Below are 19857 nucleotides of genomic sequence, written 5' to 3' on the forward strand. Positions count from 1 at the left end.
CGGCCTCCCCTCCTTTAACATCAGGTACCTAAGTAATACCGCGTTCCATCTAAACAGGGTGCTGCAGACTACACATCCCTGCAGTTACCCTGTGCGGTATTTCTTGGGTCACAAGCTTCCCCTTTTTGGGATCCCAGTCCATCAGGGTCCCAAGGCGGACATTGTTCCAGAGGACTACAACAGACTGTGCCAGTTAATGCAACAACTCCGCTCTTCGGGTGTGAACATCGCCGCGATCCGGAACAGTTCCATCTGGTACGAACATTTCTTCAACATCGTTCGTACCGACGTTCCGGATCTGGGGATTAGCCACAACGAGATCCTCTTCGGCCACCTCACCAAACATCGAGGCTACCCGTCGAGAAAGGACCTGGCATGGAGGATTGCGTACGGACACCTTCCAGTCAACAGCAACATCCGGAACCCCATGTGCGACTTCTGCGGGAGCCTGGACACCGTGGAGCACGCCTTCTACCGGTGTCCCATCTCCATCTTCATCTGGAGGAGGCTAAGCGACGTGCTCCGCATCCCCCTCCTACTGCAGGAGCAAGTCATCTTCCTGCAGTTCGCTCCCCCAGCTAACAACAAGCAGAAGTTAGTGGTGTTTATTAATAACGAGTTAAAATACCACATCTGGAAGGTAAGAAAGAAATTTTCTAATCCGACTAATCCTCCTAATCTGTTGGATCTCTCCAGGATCGTTCTTTACAAGTTCTACGGTTCCTTAAGGAGATTTTTACATCTTGAAAGAGAGGCTCTTGGGGACACCACATTTAAGATCAAGTGGTGTTCTCCTCCAATCCTGTGTAATGTCAGACACAATAACATCAAGTTCTGCCTGCTGCTGCTTTAAGATCTCCATCTGCAGCAGCAGCTCCACTCTGAGTCATTTCCTTGGTCTCTGCGTCCCCCTTGAGGTCTGTTATGTTCCCTGGTCTCCCACGGAGGTAGTCCGGAGGAAAAACCCGGGCAGCGCAGGCTTACTCGAGGCGGGCTGCCCTGAAGGGGCAGGTCACCCGGGCACCGGCTACCTCCGTGGTCATTTCCATCTTGAGACCCAGGCACTAAAGGCGGGGTGAAAGAGTAGCATCTGATAGCGTGGAGCTAAATAGATGTGAGATATGAGCTGAGGCCTACATTTCCTTATTCCTATTCCCCACCTCCCCACCCGCCCTTCCCATCCTATTCCTTTTCCCATCACTTTCCCCTTTCCCATCCCCCTCATCTCCCCACCTTAACCTCAACTGTCACTTCCCCTCCCTTCTTTTTCTTTTCTACTAGGGGCACTCTGACCCCGCCCTTCTTCGTAGGCCAATGATGGGATTCCCCTCACTTTCACCCTACTTCATTTAGGAGGGGAGGAGAGTAGTATCAGATGTCATTCTCAAGCATATACAAGATGCCAAATATTTCTTGCAATTGCACTTCTCTTCAGGGGTTACGTGAAAATTCATCGAAAATTTTAAATTTTCGATAATGTTATAGTGGTCTATTTAAAACAAAAACTGAACCGTGCAAACAGCTTCTTGTTCTGGCAACTTCTACTAATTCCGCTAAGTCAGAGAGTTTTTGTAATACATAATTGGGACACGTGATTTCTTTGTCGCCCCGAATACAGCTGAACTGAAAACTGGAACGTTCGACATTTTCTTGTAAAAGTTTCGAATAGCGAATCTGAGTAAAATTCATCCCATAATAACTGCTTTATTGAAGTCGCATGTTACTACTGGCAACAACAACAATAATAATAATGGAGCCTGCGTAGTTCAGTCGGTATAAACGAAGCCGTTCAGTTAGAAAGATCTGGGTTGTTGGAATCCCTTTTACGACGCGCATAATTTTTATCAGTCCTGTTCAGCTAAAGCAGTGGTTCTTAACTGGTGCTCCCCGGAACACTTGTGTTCCGCCGGTGAAAGATGTCACATGGCACAGTTCTGAGGGTAATTGGCTGCTCTGAATAAAAATGTCGCGGGAATTATTTCCGCTATAACAGAACAATACGAAATCCATTGGGCACAGTTAATACATCGAGCCGTGAATTTTCGTTACAAGAACAATTCGTTACCTCGTCAAAGGATCGAACTCTAAAAATGAAGTTCTCTGAAATAACTCTTGAGGAAGTTTGGATTTTTGTCTCCAAGCCGAATACCCACCTCTCTCTCTCTCTCTCCATAAGAGCACTGAAAATTTTGTTACATCAAATCTGTGTGAGCTCGGTTTCTCAATATTAACTGACATTAAAACTAAAAAGCGTGAAAGACTTAATAATAGAGGCAAAGAGATGAGGGCAGCTACATCACATATTACACCTGATATTGCTGAAATCTGCACAAGCTCAAGCATCGCATTAAAATCAGTTCCATTTTCATAAAAGGCAAATCCATGCATATTTTTATTGTTAGTTTTATGACCCTAATGCTTTTGGCGTTCCCCAAATTTTTCTTATATCAAAAGTGTTCCGTGATTTCAAAAGGTTACGAACCACTGGGCTCAAGGTAAGTTAGCAAGCATAATACGGAAATGGCCGGGCGTTTCCTCCCGGAAACAGGCAAATCTGTCCCATGAACAGACATCGGACAAGAAAGACTATCTGAAACTATATTTTTCTATAATTATTCCCTATTAAAGTAGCATTGCTATCTCACTCTGCACGGTTCCGTTTTTGTTCTAAACGGATCAATTTTCTCATGACATTTTCGAAAATTTAAAAATTTCGGCGAACTGTTTTTTCGACGAATTGTTCATTCGATGAACTCTCCGGATACCCTCTTCAGGTTGTGTGGTTTGTACCTAAATGGGATTAAAGAACCCGCAAATAAAAACCAAAACTTAATTATCCGCACTGACTCGGATGCCCGGTTACAAAATAGCCAAGAATGAGGGTGCACCCATGCAGAAGAATAAATGAAATATTTCCTCCGTTAAAAGTTAACCTTTAAACTATCGGGTGTAAATTGGAAGGACTGAGAAGCGTCAGTACGGCGACTGCCCATAATTTTCATGTTTTATTTATCTGTTTTTGTTCGAATTTTTATGCAATTCCAGTCATCTTATAATGATTAGATGATTCGCATAACATACATGAAGACAGACAGACATCATTTCTCTTCTTACGTCATTATGATTTGAGAGCGTCGGTTCCGCTAGAACTTAACGGCTTTAGTACTCGATAACCACTACAGAGTTATCCGCTTGGATTCCGAACTCGCGCACTGGATTCAGCTATCGCAGACGTACGCATATAAAAAAAAAAAAAAAAAAAAAAAAAAAAAAAAAAAAAAAAAAACACGTCGCACATTCGAACTGTTATTTATTTTTCTTGTTGTAATCAGAAATTATCACACCAACGAAACAAAATGAGCAGCACAGAAGCTCCATCAAATAAAAATACCGCATCTGTTGAGAACGACAATAAAACTCTTCGGTGCCAGTCGCGCATCGCAAGGGTCAAATTCCTGGTAACAAGCGCATCTCAAGCCAATATGAACGACGCTTTCACGGAATACGAATCGAACCACGATATCGCTGAATTTGTGTGGGGGACGCATTTCCCATTTCTTCGCTTTTCAGCAAATCCAGTTGCACCTTTATTATTCTTCCTTCTCTACGGGTTAGTAAAGCAATCCATCGAGTATTTAACCGACGGATGGCAGGTGTGCTGCTTGGAAGTCAAAGTTCAACAGGAAATTATAAACGTGTGTGTGTGTGAAATAAAGTTTCGTTTGGTAACAGACGAATATATGCTGTAATGTTGGTTTCCATGGTAACAGGTTAGTTGTTTTTTTTTGTATGGCGCCAGGACACAGGTCACAGCAGTGCATATGGTAATCGGCAGTAGGCCAATCACAAACATCCATGCCCCTGTCGGGATTCTAACACGCAGGCTGGAAAGCGGATGCGCAAACCACTAAAGCCTGCATCGGTTATTAGTAGCCAAGAAGTGAAATGCTCGCTGGCACTTTCAAAAGCTATTCAGCTGATTTCTGCCATAACTGTTTCCCCCCCATTTTCTACAGTCTGTGAGACAAGAACTGCGGCCATCCATCTTACGCGATTACTTTCGGAAATGTGAAGGCAAACACCTGCTTCGAGATTTTCAAATCAGCACACGACCTCGAGCAGAACCAAAACACCGCTCAGACTTCGTCACCGTTTTAGTGATTTTACGAAGGTATTACTGCGAGCGTCGGTGGCGCGTGGCAGTTCAGAGAAAGTGACACAAAACTGTCCTTGGCAGAAAACTGGCGAGAAAGTCGTGTCAGGGTTGCTAAGCATTTGACATTAAGATTTATTAAGGTCATTGCTAATAGTGAATGTGCAGAAAAGCAATTTCACTTGAACTGAAGTCTTGTTTGCATAACGGGGAAGTTTGCTGCGGGTTATCATCATTTTCCATTTATAGAAAAGCTTCACAAAGGAAAAATTACTCAACCTGGAATTTCCTTCTCTATTACAATGGGTTTTCATCTAAACTCGAATTGTCCTTTCTACCCTTTTGCTTGAATTTTACACACGCGCACACACACACTGCGCGTCTTTCTTATCGCCATTGTACTGACTAATGAAATGAGTAACCGCGTGCGAATTCAAACATTAATAACTTCATCAGACGCAAACGACGTTTATAAATGATTCTAACGGTAATATAAGACTGGGATGGTCGGGGGGGGGGGGGTACGCTGATGAAAAAGCCACCAGAAATGGCAGAGGAAAAGTATAATGAGCTAAGATTTGCCCGAAATCTGATGAACGAGCATTCTTTGATCAAAAAAAAAAAAAAAATTGAAGCCATTCGAGACAAGAGATTTGTTTTTTTTGGAGGGGACTTCGATGGTAAAGCAGCGTGCTCGAATAATAAGTGAAGCGATCCGCATTTTCTCGGTGGAAGGTTACAGCGATAACCTTCGATCCATCTTAAGTTGAAGGTAACTTAAGCCCAATGCAAGTTTTTCTAGAGCGCGCGTGCCGTGGTCTCAAAAGAGATCGGCTAGAAATTCAATTTCTTTCCAGCATTTTAAAATTTTATCCATTCTCTACTGCAACCCCAAATCGACAGAAGGGAGCGAAATTAACGTAAGGATAACTTGGGTTAGCGGAGTGCGTCCACTCTGCACCGAAACAGGCTGTGGATGTGAATTGCACGTCGTCGGTTCATTTTTGTAAGACAGCCTTTAAAGGCGTTTTTTGTCTGTGAGACCACCGCGATTACTGAAGGGGATTCAAAAAGTCCCCCGTTTGGCCTGGAGAGCCGGGTTTTCGGATTGTCTAACCCTTAGCATACCCACGGACAAAAAGTAATGCACTAAGAGACAGCCCGCTTTTAGTGGGCAGAATTCGCATCGCTGAAAACCGCTTCAATGAATGTTAGAACTTTTGTTCGTGATGTAATAACGTTCTTGTGCTACCAAACATCGAGTCCCATCCTTACGGGCACGCCTGTAACACGCATTAATGCGTCGAAATAATCGCCTCTTTGGAACTCTTTCTTGCACGAGTTACATTCCTTCGATCTCTTTCGAAATGTGATTAGCAGTTATTTTGAACTCGATTAGCCTCGGCATTAATACGCGTGCAAAGCTCCCACAATCATAACGGCTTGCCACAGACTAGCCAATTTCAACGGCAGATGACAGTTTGAAGAAGACACTTCCACAAAAAACGCGTTTTAACTACCCCTCTGAGAAAAAGAAATGCGCTTGGGAATAGTTCTCAATGAATTATCTGCTTTGCATGATGGCTGTCTCTGATAAGGGATTTCAATGGCTGTTTCTGGGGCATTTTTATTTTAGTGACAACACGAAAGGTTACCGACAAGAATTTCATAATACACTCAATTATCAGCAATTTTTCTCTCTTGCTGGAAAATGAGAGGGTTAGCTTTGTGGATAAGTGTCACTCGACAACGCTGGGTTCATGAGTTGTACGAGGTAGACCTTGGGAGAAGCGGAAACTTGAAGGGCATCTTTCTGCTCTGAAGGACATTCGAGAATGGTAAGCATCGTTTTTTTTTTCCCAAATTTCCCAGGATACGCAAAACAACCAAACACCATCTTCGAGAAAACAGGATTCTTTTCGAGTTATCGATTTTCCTAGTAATATGGAGCAGGGAATTCTGTCTAATTTCTCGAAATGAGTAGCATTTGATTGAAAACTGTATCACATAAATACATTCCTTGCCACCCACTATATGGTATTTTTGCCATCTTGTTGGATTTCATGCCTCGATTCCAGGAGGTGTTTGTGCAATAATAATAAATTTAACCACTCTTTCCTTCCTTCTGTTAGTCGATTCAGTTGCCATGACCACGCAGCTTATACAAAATGTAAAGCACCTTTGGATAATTTTGGACGAAATGCTCCGTAGAAAGATGGCAAAAGTTGATGTCACTTTTTATTTTCGAAACGGAGTTTTCTGTGGGTTCCTGCTGCTTTCGAGAGAATGATGGCAAAACCTGCTACATCAGCAGTCAAATATTCGCGGAGGTTGCATTACTCGATATGTTGAGGTTGCTTTACTTATGAAGACCGCAGAACATGATGTGCTACTCAGCTCTGCCACCCTAGAGACTGTTGGTAAGGATGACCGGAGGTAAAACGAAGTTCAAAGTCACCGAAATGAAGCGGAATTCTTTCCTTTCTTTTCGCAACTTCTCGGTGATCAAAAACTTCGATGATAAAAAAGGGAAAAGTGCGATGACTCAAGATTAAATAGTGCACTGCAGCTTCGGTAAAATCTACCTTACGTACAGCCATGATGCTGAAACACCTTTAGAACTTTGCATGTAACGAGACGAAGGGAACTGTGCCAATCCCATGGGAATCTTCCCCTCTTAAGAAACGAGATCGCTTATCAATCTTGAACCAACTGGATGCAGATTGTCATGATTTCTACAGGACTTTACCAGAAGCAGCTGTGCAAGGGGTGGGGGGCGGGTATGATGAATGGACGACACTGTTTGGAAATATGAATAAAGATTGTGTATGTGTATTTTTCATTTCTTTTAGCATTTGCTTTTTCTTCTTCTTTTCATTGTAAGCCACGTGATATTCCGAGTGCTTCTATCACATCTTGCAGTGCAGAACTACCAGCATCGACATGAGCGTAAATCGAAAAATTAACTGCAGCAAAGACTGTGCATTTCTTCTTTTGTGTTCCTGTTTTTGTTATGTGGATGCGGTTCCACTCAATTCCATTCGTGGCGCGTTATTTACGTTCTTATTCTGCACAACTAGTTTTGACATTTGTATGAAGTGAGAAAATTAATTTATGATGAAGTAGGGCAAACAATCTCAGAAAATCTGGAATACTTTTGCGATTAATTACATTTATGCCAACGAAGCCGAAGTACAAAGAAAAAAAGACTGCTCGAATTAATTCTTTCGGCAAAACTTGATTTTTCAAAGCCCTAGAACGTCCATGATGCTCTCCTGCAAGACAGCTTCTGCCATCTCACTACTGGACCAGAGCAGCTGTTTGCGATGAAGCCTTCCCTTCCAGAGGCCACCGTGGGGTGGATTGATGAGAGAAAAAAAAAATCTTCAGAGCCATAACATATCGCGTTTCAGAACTTCTTAAATTGCGCAATATTAGCTTAAAAAACTACTAACTTAATATTCGAGATCTTGATGTCTTTCCCAGTGTATCGCGTACACACCTAAGAGAAAACAGTGCGTGCTGCCGTCGCCTATCCTGGCACCAATAAACCAAACGCCTTCGCGTTAAGTGAACCGAAACGCGTCGCAAGGCTATCTAAGATGGAGGGCGGAACAATTTTTAAGTTGCAACTTTCCCGTGCGGAATTATTTGTAAACAAGGTTTCAAAAGAAATGCGGGTACTAAGATTAAGCGCATGCGTGATGGCTAGTATCCACTTCCTCCTGCTGAAGACGGATTTCATTTTAAACGTCATCAAACCAAATTATGCAAAGCGCAGCGAAGGAGTTCATCCCAAATGGTAATTTCTTTCTTTCTTTCTTTCCCATGGACCATCTCATCATTTCAGTTACCTGATCGAGATTCGGAACTCAAAAATTGCATTTCCAAAATCTGAGCGCTTTTTTGTTTTAGAAAAAATGCGAAAAGTAAAATTGGCGCCATCAGAATGAGTTTTTTTTCGATATTTTCTGTGTTAGCAGAAAAGAAAACAACAACGGAAATGCACGTTCAACACGGCACTTCAAAACACAATTTTTGCTACATGCAAAAAGTTCTTCGACAGCGGCATAATACAAGTGGCCGAATGACATCGTTCTTCCGTGTAACCCAGTCGTAGTAAAAAAAAATCCCTTTTTTAGAGGGAGGGGGGGGGACAGTGGAATTGTTTTCCAGCGGACTAACCACAGCTCCAATATAGGAAAGTTTTATCCATGAAATGAGTTCCGCTTGTTAGGGAAAGTGCTTAGAAACGCCCTGCTGGTCGAGATAGTCGAAGTTGAACCTGCACTTTATGTCCGGAGTGTCGTCGTTGCGTCGACTCCACATGGAAAACTAACAGCGGACTTGTCGTTACGATGACTAACACTTAACTGCTGGTGATTAAATGACGTCATTTGCTTCCGTTCTGTTTTAAGAACCAAACAAAAGAAAATGGAAGCAGAATATACGATGCGTTACGAATGTTTCGAGCTGTCACTGGAGTAGCTATGAGAAGTCAGTGCACTGCAATATAATCCTCATCGGACTTCTTTGTCAACGCCCCGCATGCGAAGTGGAAATGCAAGACGAGGAGAAACCAATCAGGGGAAAGGCAGCGCGCGTGTAACAAGACTACAATTTCATGTCTTTGTACTTATTCAGATAAACAAGTCCAAACGCGTCTTCCCAGTTGCCGTGTTCACCGTCTCTTACAATCCCGCGAAAAACACTCGGTTGAGATTCTGACGTCAGCGAAGAATCCGTCGGAGTTCTGCCACCCGATGGGGCAGTCCCTTAGAGATTTGCAGAGGCATGCGAGCACACACGAAAGGTGTGCTCGGAAAATAAAATGGGGGCGATGTTTTGCACGATGGCGATTCGCCTCACTGAGCAAATGCAACCATTGAAGCATTTTCAAATTTCATTCAAAATTCTTTGTCACCCCCCCCCCCCCGCTCTTCGCATGTTTGCCGAACGGATATCACGGAAGAGATTACAGCTCTCTTGATGTCTTAAAAAAGTCACGTGACGACGTCGAGAGTTAAAGCAGTGGTGTATATCCGAAAGCAGCAACGGCCTCGGACGATGGGGTCAACACGAAGTCATTGTGCATTCACCTTCCGCACATTTACGAAGGTGAATGGGTCATACTTCGCAGGATTCGCGACAGTCGTCTTGCAATGCAGAACTGCTCAGAAACGAGCACTGCTAACCCGCGATAAGGGAATTCGAAAAATGCACCGACTGTTCCATTAATCGGGACACCCTGAGAACTAACTGGACAGCACTCGTTCGATGCTCTATCAAGCTCTGTCGCGTGCGAGTCATTCATCGAATGCAGCGTTTCTTAAGGCCACAATTTCCTCTTCAGATGTTATCCCTCGTGCCCAACCCACGATGCGCCGTTTTCATGTTTCTGCGCAAATCGGGGTTAGTGAGGACGCCGTCTCACTTTCAACATTCGGTTGGGACGATCAGCTATTTCTAAAGCTCACACAGTGGCGCACTTCCTGCGTGTTCTCAACAGCCAATCGCAGCGAAACTAATTCACTAGAGTTACACGGGGGGAGGGGAGGTGCGATTTTTGTTTTTGTTCAGCTCTAACCTTCCAACGAGGGTTATACATAATTGGATTATGAGGTTAGCATTTAATGTTTAAAGGCGGATAATTCAGTCCCCCCCCCCCCCACACGCACACGATTTCTTTTTTAAAACAGTGAAAATTTCAGCGTTTTGTAAAACATCCCCGAATTTCCGGTTAATCACTTTGAGATTTGACAGCTGAAGCACTTCTTCTCGATCTTGAAGAAATCCCTTTTGTAGTTCGCTCCTCCAAATCATGCCAAATCTCACGCATTCTCATTTAATCTCGCAATCGTTCGCGTGAATGCCATTTCTGACTATCATCATCATACGTATCAAGGATTTAGGCCTAGCATGGCCTGTTCCGGCCTCAGAAGTCATCGTTGAATCGTTTAAGAGGACGTCCTGGTTTTCTTTTTCCTAATGGCTTGTACTTTAAGGCTTGTTTTGGTTCTGACTGTTACTTTCCCAATTCGCGTTTGTGCTCGTGTTTATTTGACGAAAGGTCCCAGCAGTGCCACGGCAGTCGGAGAGAAACCGCTTTCCAAAACAAGTGCCAAGGTCATCGTCACTCGCTTTGGTGTGGTTTTATAAGGACGGCGCACTAATAAAAGATTTGCCATTTCCAGCAGCGAAGACGTTAAGGTTATTACGGAGAAGCAGAAAACGTGTCATGGTCGAGCTGGTATAGCCGACCTCTTCGGCGCAGAACAAATGTTTCGATGGAGCTCCTCACGAAAGGCGGTGTTGGGAAGGAGTGGATGGACGGGACTGCCCTTCTTGGTCTTGGCCGCTGATTCGGCACAGATTCAGAGTTTAAAAACAAAACCTCACGAACTGTCCTATTGATTCCTCTTTTAGAATGAACCGACGTTTAGAAATAATTTTGTTACCCAAAGCGAATCGTATACGGAGGACAAAACCTGACTGACCTGGACCGATGCAAGTTTCAGTGTGACGGTGAATGCTTCGTTTGATACATTCGGCGGTGCCAGCAGCAGATCGGTGTTTGGAAAGAACCCAAGTAATCCACTTGGTAATCGCGAGGAGCGCGGGATTGAGGCACTTGTGGTCGGTGGATTGGCGTTCGAGAACACGTTTGCAATGATGAATGGCAGTTACGAATCTCGGCAAGCTGAGCACAAGAAGGGACATCCAGCAAACCCCTTAAGCCTAAATTGTTCCTTACCGCTTTCGAAGAGTTTGTTGATGAAGTTGGACGCCATCTGGAGGAGGAGTCTCCACACAGTCGTGCACCTGGGGTCATGGGTCACTTGGCGCAAGCATTCCGCGGCTTTTCTACCTTTCCAGAATCGGACTGCGCAGTGGCGCAATAACACCCAACATAGTCTCCGCGCACATCCTACCAAACACTTGCGAAATGTACACGTCGCCTTCGATCATCCGTTTTCATTCCGCCTCGTCGAAGACGAAGTAATTGTGGAGGTCCTCTGGGGGATCGCCGCTGTTTGTTTTCCTTACGTCAAAAATAAGAACCGCCGCTCACGCGTGAATGGTGTTCTCCAGTGCTGGTTTCGTTCCTATCGATTTCCCATTCAAGAAAACCCGAAGATGCTTTTCTTTCAACGATCCTTCCCGCTGTTAATTTTGAAACAGATGTTCCACGTACGACACGCCGCTTCCAAAGGGGAGGGGAAGGAAACACTCGAATAAACGCACGACTGCAAATCAACCTTTCAGAGACGCTTATTTCGCCGATTTGGGAACTTCCTGATATCATCAGTAAAAATCCGCTGCTGATGGGTCTCCCACAAGATAACGTCGTCAAACGGACATTCTTATTTCGAGTTCGAATATGCCAAAATATATTTTTTCCCTTTTTTTTTTAAATGGAGTCCTCTACCAACAAGAACTACTTCTCGGTTATTGCTGTTTATGCTGTAATAAATTTTATGAATTTTTATTTTTTAATTCATCAAGGAAATTCTTAACGAATCATAACAAACGGTTGGCCTTTAATCAGTTTCTCTGTTGGCACAAACGGAAAATAATTCAAAAACATTAAAAGTTTGCCGACGTTCTTTGAAATAATACATTTTTTCCCCAAATATAGACGAAAAAAACAACTTCATTTGAAGCGACAGAATCGGATTTAATTGTCGGATAGCACTTGTTTATCCTGGAACGAAATTCCATGCAGACGGCGATCACGTCCATAACCAGGACGCTAGTCATTTAAACCGCTTTTTCCGTCTGAAATGTCACGCAGAGTGTGGTTGCAGTTGCGTATGTTTTCATTCGGGATGAGGAGGTGTCAGCTATTTCTGAGACCTCCTCATCCATCTCTTGGCCACAAAGGATTCGAGTGAAAATTCCTGAACATCCTTCCGAGGATTTTCCAGTTGAATGACAGCCAAGTGCCTCGATTCACTTTTTAATTCCTCGAATCCGTTTCATTAAAATCAATGCGGCTTAGAATTTGCTATCGGGCCAATGGCATGCTTACTGTAAATCGCTAACTGACGGAAATATTTTCCGGATCGCATATTTCGAAAGCAGCGCACAACTTGCGCAACCCGTGCCGAAAGCCTCGTGATTTCCGTAAAACTCCAAGTCGCTTGAGAACTTTCATTGACCAAATGTTGTTTAGCCCCTCGGTGTGAAACAGGGAATTTCCTTCGCTTGAAACTCTTTCATCAAACAGCGAAATGCCCCTTGAACGGGCAAGGAAATCGTACACGAATGTAACTGCTCCACACAAATATAATCGTAAATGAAACCACTAAATATAAATAAATAAAATATTGGCTGTTCCACTCTCCTCCCACCCAATTTACAGCTACGAAAACATTTCTAAGATTAAATAAATCCATTCAGCTATAAGAAAACCGTTTGCTCCCATGAAATTACCAACTTTCCAATATCACAAGAAGTCAAAATACCGGACGGATCTGGGAGATAAAAATGGTTTTAACCTAAGCAATGAAGTTAGTTATTTGACAGTAAACTCGGGTAGATTTACTTCTTGAATTATTTCCACTGCCACTTTTCGAAGATCGTTTTCTTACGTCTTTATACACATGTGGCGGTTGTGGGCGGAACATTCAAGTGGCGCCCTCAACCGCCTTTCCACCCTCTCCACATCCCGGTGATCAGATATGAGCGCAACTCCTTTTCCAGCCTATTCAGATCTTCCTGAAGAGACGATACCCGACCTCACACCCCTCCCCCCTAACTTCACATTACCTGGAAACAACTGAATGTCTCAATGCATGTCCACCAGAATAACAGTTTCGTTGATATAAAGGTCGAACCCCACTAATAACTTTCCTTCTTCTTGATGTTCTTCCATGCACAACTCTGAAATCTATCACATTGCTAATCCGATCCGATCTACTAATCTGATCGTGAGACAACCAACTGTTGAAATGCCTTTGCAATTTCGCACTGAATGCCTCTCGAGATACGCAAATATTTTTGTTCCGGCTGCTCATTTTAATTTATTTGTTTGCTAGCATGGTCAAATAAAAAAATAGAGGCCAAAATAAGCCAGAAGGGCCTTGATTCGAGGCCAGTCCCCCAAATTCGGGGACAAATGCTTAACATGGATTTTTATGTATGCGTGCGCGGTCGCTTGTTTTAATATTAAAATCTCGATTTCTTTTGCTCCATTTTCATATTCCTTGTATTTGGAACAATGTGCAACACAAAACAGAAGCCGTTCCCCCCCCCCCCCCCCCATTATAACTTCCAAATGATGAACATGCGATGCTGCTGGCTTTCGCGTGAACTTCAACTAAATCAAATAAAATTATTTCATTTAAATTCCCAATTATACAACGTGCAAAGGAAGATTCGTGGCTCCATCCTGCGCGTGAAGAGAAACAGGGAGTCCAGCTACAAACTCGAAATTTTCAGGCCTCTTGAGTGTTTCACACGGAGCAAAGACATTCTTCTACCGCTGAAATGGCATTTCACGGAGACATCGATACTCCCTGTGGAGTAAGATCACAATCTCGTGGTTTGTTGGTTGCACAGAGGGGTTGATATTCGCTCTGTCGCCAAGTCTAGCACTACCATGGGTTGTAACAATACTGAAGCATACATTTTCAGGGCACTGCGTTTTACTGTCCTCGTGAAAGATGGTGTTGTGCATTAAGGAAAGCTGGCGAGTGACTTACAGAACGAAGAAGTTACTGCTACACCTGAAGACAATTTTAACTAAGGTGGTCTTATACGTGGGTGGTCTGAAACGTTCTCGGCATCGACCATAAATGGCAACACTATCGGCAAGATTTTTTTTTCTAAGTTGGTGCATCTGTCGTAAGCATCCATGTGAAATTTTAAGTCATTCTATCAAGTAGTTTGTTTTATACAGCTGTCTGAAGCAAACGTTTTGTTTGCATCTCTTGAAATGGATAAAATTGAGTATCGTGCGGTTATAATATTCTTTGTTAAAGAAGGTTTAATGCCAAAAGAAATTCATAAAAGTTTATGGGCGTTCTTCTCCTTCGTTTTCGACAGTTAAGAAATGGGCTGCCGAGTTTAAACGTTGCCGTACCAGCCTTGAAGATGATCCACGTGAAGAACGTCCAAAATGTGTATCACCACCAGAAATCATTGATCAAGCGCACGATATGGCACTGGATGACCGGCGAGTCCAAGTGCGTGAAATTGCTGAGACTACAGGCATTTCAAAAGAACGTGAAGGATATATTTTGCATGAAGAATTGCAAATGAAAAAGCTTGCGCAAGATGGGTGCCTCGCTTCCTCACAACAGATCAAAAACACACTCGCATGAAAATCTCTGAACAGTGCTCGGAGCGCTTTAACAAGAATAAAACCGATTTTGTGCTTCAATTTATTACTATGGATGAGACTTGGATTCACCATTCACACCAGAATCCAAACAGCGGACAGGAGTTGGTTGTTCAGCGCAAAAGAAGACAATGTCATCACATCGGTCTCTTGGGATGCTAAAGGCATTTTGTTTATTAATTATCTCCAAAAGGATAAAACAATCACCTGGGAATTTTATTCCGATCTTTTAACCAGACTAGACGAAAAAATTGGTGAGAAGAGACCCGGTTTGCAGAAGAAAAAAAAATCATCTTTCATCAGGCCAATGCACCTGCCCACAAAGGAGTTTTTGGCAATGGAAAAATTAAGGGATCTGCACTATGAATTGTTGGAACATCCATCCTATTCCCCAGATTTGGCCCCTTCCGACTTCTGTCTCTTCCTTAAACTAAAACTCTTCCTAGCTGCTGGTCAGCGTCTTTCTTCGAATCAAGAGGTGATTGCAGCTGTAGAGGGGTATTTTGCAGATCTTACTGAGAACCGCTACAGGGACGGGATAATGGCGCTGGGGCATCGCCGGAATAAACGTATTAGTCTTAAGGGAGATTATGTTGAATTGTGGAAATTATGCAGAAACAATTCGTTTCTGCATTGTTTGGCCGAGAACTTTTCAGACCACGCACATTGTATGGAGATGGCGGAGGGAGGGAGTCACCGACAGTTAAGTCGGATCCGTTTGGGATGGGGAGGTGTAGATGCATTACGTCTCGGGGATATCGAGTGCACTTTTTTTTAATTTTTGGTAAGTATATTCTGGCGAAGTTCCGTGTGGATGGTGCTGATCCACCCCACAGGAAATTACAACGTGAAGCCTTCACCTGGTACGAGTGGGCTTCCCTCGCCACCCGCCTTGCGATATTCTCACGAATGCCAATGTATTCAGTGTTCGGAATGGTTTGCTACCACCAAGTCTTGGTGTTTAACAACAGGAAACACAAATAAACTCAAACAATTGAAATGAAATATCTTAGGAAAGTGGCACAAAAAGCAACACTAAGAAATCAAACTATAAGAGACAGCCTTCAATTTGCACCTCTGAACCAATTCGTAACACAAGCCCAAATGAGGTGGTTTGGGAATCTTAATCGAATGGAAGAAGGAAGAATAGCAAAAACTGTATATGAAAGCCAGAAAATATGAAAAAGAAAGAAACACAGACAAGCCCAGGAAAGGTTGACAAAAGTAAATTAAAGAAAAATTGGAAAAGAAGGGAATTAATTGGAAAGAAGCAAAAGAACAAGCCTTGGACAGGACGGCATGGAAATCTCTTTGGCAAAATCTCGACGCTTAAAAGCACAAGAGATCATAGAAGAAGAAGAAATGGTTTGCTGCGGTGTATTTGGGGGCATGCCTTCATAGCAGGGGGGAACTTGCCTCCATGCGTTTGAAACTTGTGTTAGTATCAAGTCCGACTGGACTGTTAGCTCTCCCAGCGAATATTTAGAAGTGCACTCTGAATCGCAAGGCTAAAATTAAAATTGGGGGGGGGGGTGCTTACTGGGAAGCAATAAAAGGATAAAAAATGGGAGGAATGTGGTTTATCTGTTTCAATACTTTTGGACTCCCTCCTGTTCCACACACGTGAGCAAGAAACGTAATCCGATTTAAAAGAAAGACTGAAAGGGAATTACTCAAATTATAAGCTGAGAGACCGAATCGAAAGCCAATCCAATGAATAACGTGTTCTGGTGAAACTGTGTGGGGGCTTAGATGGCAGACGAACTGAAAGTGATACTTGGTACGAATCGGAGTCGAAAGAATTGATTGCGAGGCTAATTTTCAGTAAACACGGTGGGATTTGGGGGATTATTTCCGATCACAAAATACTTCTTAATGTGTCAAAATATTCCGATCATGTCGCACTCAAATGAAAAACAAAGTCAAAGAAAAAATAATAAGTCAAACCGTGAAGATCTATTTCATGTGTATAAAAAACGCAGGTGCTCCCTTGCATCCCGAAAGTCAACATTAAAAAGACATTCGGAACCGGTTTTCGTAAATTTCCAGCAAAACGAGACCACGCAAAAGAAAAAATTCAGTTGGTGGGGATGTTCGATGTCGGAATAACCAGAAATAACGCATTGTGGTTCGGGTATTATTTGAGGAACGAAAGAGTTCAGCAATGGCAGATGATCTCTGGTTGGTAATATTAAACATTACAAAGTTGGGCAGATTGTATGAAACTGTCTTTCGCACCAAGACATCAAATTACGCAAAACTCGTTTACTTATGAAAAGTGGAAGAATCTGAAGCAGTCGTGACAAATTTCGCACTGCACTACACCTCGAATTCCAGGGACGGACAGGCAGATTTTCGTGTACTGGTGAAAGCGGTTTGACCCAAAACAGGTCGAGACGTTTATTTGAGGTGAATTTCTGGGCACAATTATTTGGGAACATTTGCTTTCGATCAGCATCAAAGATACTAGAAAAAGGGAAAGGCAGATTGCGGGTGTGCAGAAATACGCAAGCAAAAAGGAAGATCCTTCGACGCTCTCAAGGAGGAAAAAGAACCTCGACATCCCTAAAGATACTCGACCGAGGAGACTCCGTCGCAGTTTTAGGCGAGGATTCTGTTGGAAAAAGTATAAGAGGGGAGGTCTGCGCGGTTAGAAGAGTGGCTATGCACTTCGCAACCCCTGGGAAAGGAGTGTCTTCGGTTCGATTCCCGTCGCCGACGTGAGGAGCTTAAGGATCTTCCTCAGCCCTAGCCAAGTTAGCCGGTCTTGGGCGTGGACAACAGGGTTTTTCATCCTGCAAGCAGGCAAACTGGCCTCGAGAACTCAACGCTTCTTCAGACGTAAGATACACCTGGAGGCATAGGACCAACCACCTTATCCTTGTGTACGGTTGGGGTTATAATGAGCAGGAAAACCCTCGACGCCGCAAGTTGAAAGAAGGAAGAAGAGGGGCGAAGTAGATTTAGAAGGAGGCGACAAACTCGAATGGCCAAGAAGGAAGGAAAGAAAGAAAGAATAGCTCCTGAAATAATCAAGTGAAACGCAGTCGTGATCGACAAGAAACTGTCGCTTCCCCAAAAGAAGCACTTCTTTCATTTAACTACATTTGTTTCTTCTTTCTGTCTTTCAACATTCAGGTGGGTTTGTGTTCGCAGTGTCGAAAGCGGAAAGTTAACCGCTGCTAACGAACCACGATGGCAATTCGGAAATATTTCTCGATCTCCTCGGCAAGCGGATGTACCCTCGAACTTTTAGAGCAGCCCGAAAAGTAAGACGTGAGCGGACGAAGAGTTCAATCAAATAATTGTGCAAGCAGGTTTTACGGGATGATCAGTAGAAGCATCCGGAAAACTTCTGCCGGAAAGAAACGCGTCAATGTCTGTAAGTCACGCTGCTGCGTCGTCATATTTATAAAGAAAGGCGCTTTTAACAAATGCATTTTGGGAAATTTTCAAATGTTTAAAACAGAAAGAAACAAATGCTACTTACGTATTCGGTCAAAGCCTGCTTTCATGCGCTTCAGAAGTTGGTATCTCCGTTGCCATAACGACAGTTGTCTTTCTTTTTCCTACATCGAGAAAACACAGGATTAATACCCTCGAGGTGATTTTAAATATTACGCACACTTCGCGCTAACTACTGTATGAAAAAGGACATCGCAAACTCGCACGGAATTTATTTAATCACCGACAATTCGGATCGCGTAAATCTTGCACGATCCATTTCAATGTTTTCCTGTTTCTCGGAATCGCCATTCCTGCGAGAGTGATTTCGGATCGAGACATCTGAGAAAAACTTCCTCCATGGGGTTGGAACTCAACCCTTCGAATCCCGGTCGAAGGGCGTTTGTCTTCTCGGCTACGAGTTTTAGGTTAGGGAGAACTGGTTTCTGGATCATCCCCTCTTTAATCCCTCGGTGGTTCTACTGACCAAATGATGGTTTTCCTCCCATAAATATAAAGATTGCATTAACACAACATACAACAAACCAATAACGTTAAAAACTTCGATAACGAATGCGCAGTGATCATCGCATTGCACGTGGTACTGATAGCAAAGGCAATCGAACAAATGCATTTTTAGGGAAGGAAGCGAGTCGGATACACAGTACGGGAAAATTATACATTAAGCTAGCGATAAAATCATAACGAAACACATCAACCATACTGCACGTAAGAGAAGGCAACCTCGGGGATGATCTGCAATTTGCTTGGCTGAAACAAGCGGAGCAGTTCTCCTTTTCACCTTTTAATTGCATCCAAAAAGGTGAAAAGATGTCGACGTGTCGTAAATTTAGTACCGCAGAGAGAACGAAAATTCTGCTCTAAAAGTGTACAAATGCAATCCTGTTTTTTTTTTTTTTTTTCAAGCCACTTCAAGGCCAATAAAATAAGCGTTGAATGTTCTCGCAGGGGGGGGAGGTGCAATATTTGAACTCCATCTTTCACCGAAAGGTATTCACAAACGCGCTTGATGGCTCAGAGATAAATACTATCCGGGATGCTGAATTTCGTCTCAAAAGAAAACAGAAGACGGCAAGGAATTTGTATGTCGAGACAGAGAAATGGTGGGAAGAAGGAATGGGGTCAACGATTACGAAAGGTTAAGTGAACAGAACATTTGGGATAAAGCGAGGAGAAGAAAACCTCCATTGTTGATAGCAGCGTTGATCGTTACGAACGAGCACGTGAAATGGTTCTCTGAAGAGGGGCTTTCCTCCCTCTCGGTAATTCACGATGGGGACGGAAGAAGAAAGAAGTATAATAAAGAGGAGAGCAAAAGAGATGAATCCGCCATCAACAGCAATCGACTAAATGAGCCCCGCAGGGTCTTTCGAGTCAGATGGATCCGCCGAGGATGGAAAATGCCGATTCTCGTTACAAAAACAATGGGAACGATGTCTTCCAATAAATCGCTCGCGGACAGAAATGTTTCCGTCTCCTGATGACCTGCTTAGGAACTCCACAACAGTAAGGTTCGAGAGAACAGTTTTACTTCTCATCCGTCGAGCAATGGCGGATGAGATTCGGCTGTGAATGCATCAATCGTCTGAAAAACCATTCACTGGTAAGGAGAGAAAAATATTCCGTGGAGCCAGTGGAAAGATAATGAGAGTTCATTTACGTTGAACTTTCGGTCATTATTAAAGCATCTTCCAATGAGATGCTCGTGTAGGTCTGCGCATGCGCATTTCATATCACGATCCGTCTTAATAACATGCAAGCGCGATGCAAGTTCCAAGTTGAACGATGTCCCAATTCAATTAATTGTAGTGCGTGTTCTTCTGGCTGGTTTGCCTGTTTAGCGGAATAAGATTTCCTTAACCACCGCATGTGACTGCTTAACTCACCCTCAGAC

The 19857-nt window shown here is 43.3% G+C and overlaps 1 protein-coding gene across 1 annotated transcript in view; it reads right to left on the reverse strand.

Moving 5' to 3' along the window:
- The window catches only part of LOC150102861 (ankyrin repeat and fibronectin type-III domain-containing protein 1-like), a 355850-nt gene that overhangs the window by 174146 nt on the left and 161847 nt on the right, over nucleotides 1–19857 (reverse strand). The window contains exon 12 of the mRNA XM_090397404.1: nucleotides 17989–18067. Coding sequence (XP_090253530.1) covers nucleotides 17989–18067 — 79 coding nt within the window. The remainder of the gene's footprint in view (nucleotides 1–17988; nucleotides 18068–19857) is intronic.

This window comes from Typopeltis vanoorti, chromosome 9 (genome assembly GCF_054136105.1).
Source record: "Typopeltis vanoorti isolate ZY-2024b chromosome 9, IOZ_Tvanoo_1.0, whole genome shotgun sequence".
Classification (NCBI taxonomy): Eukaryota; Metazoa; Arthropoda; class Arachnida; order Uropygi; family Thelyphonidae; genus Typopeltis; species Typopeltis vanoorti.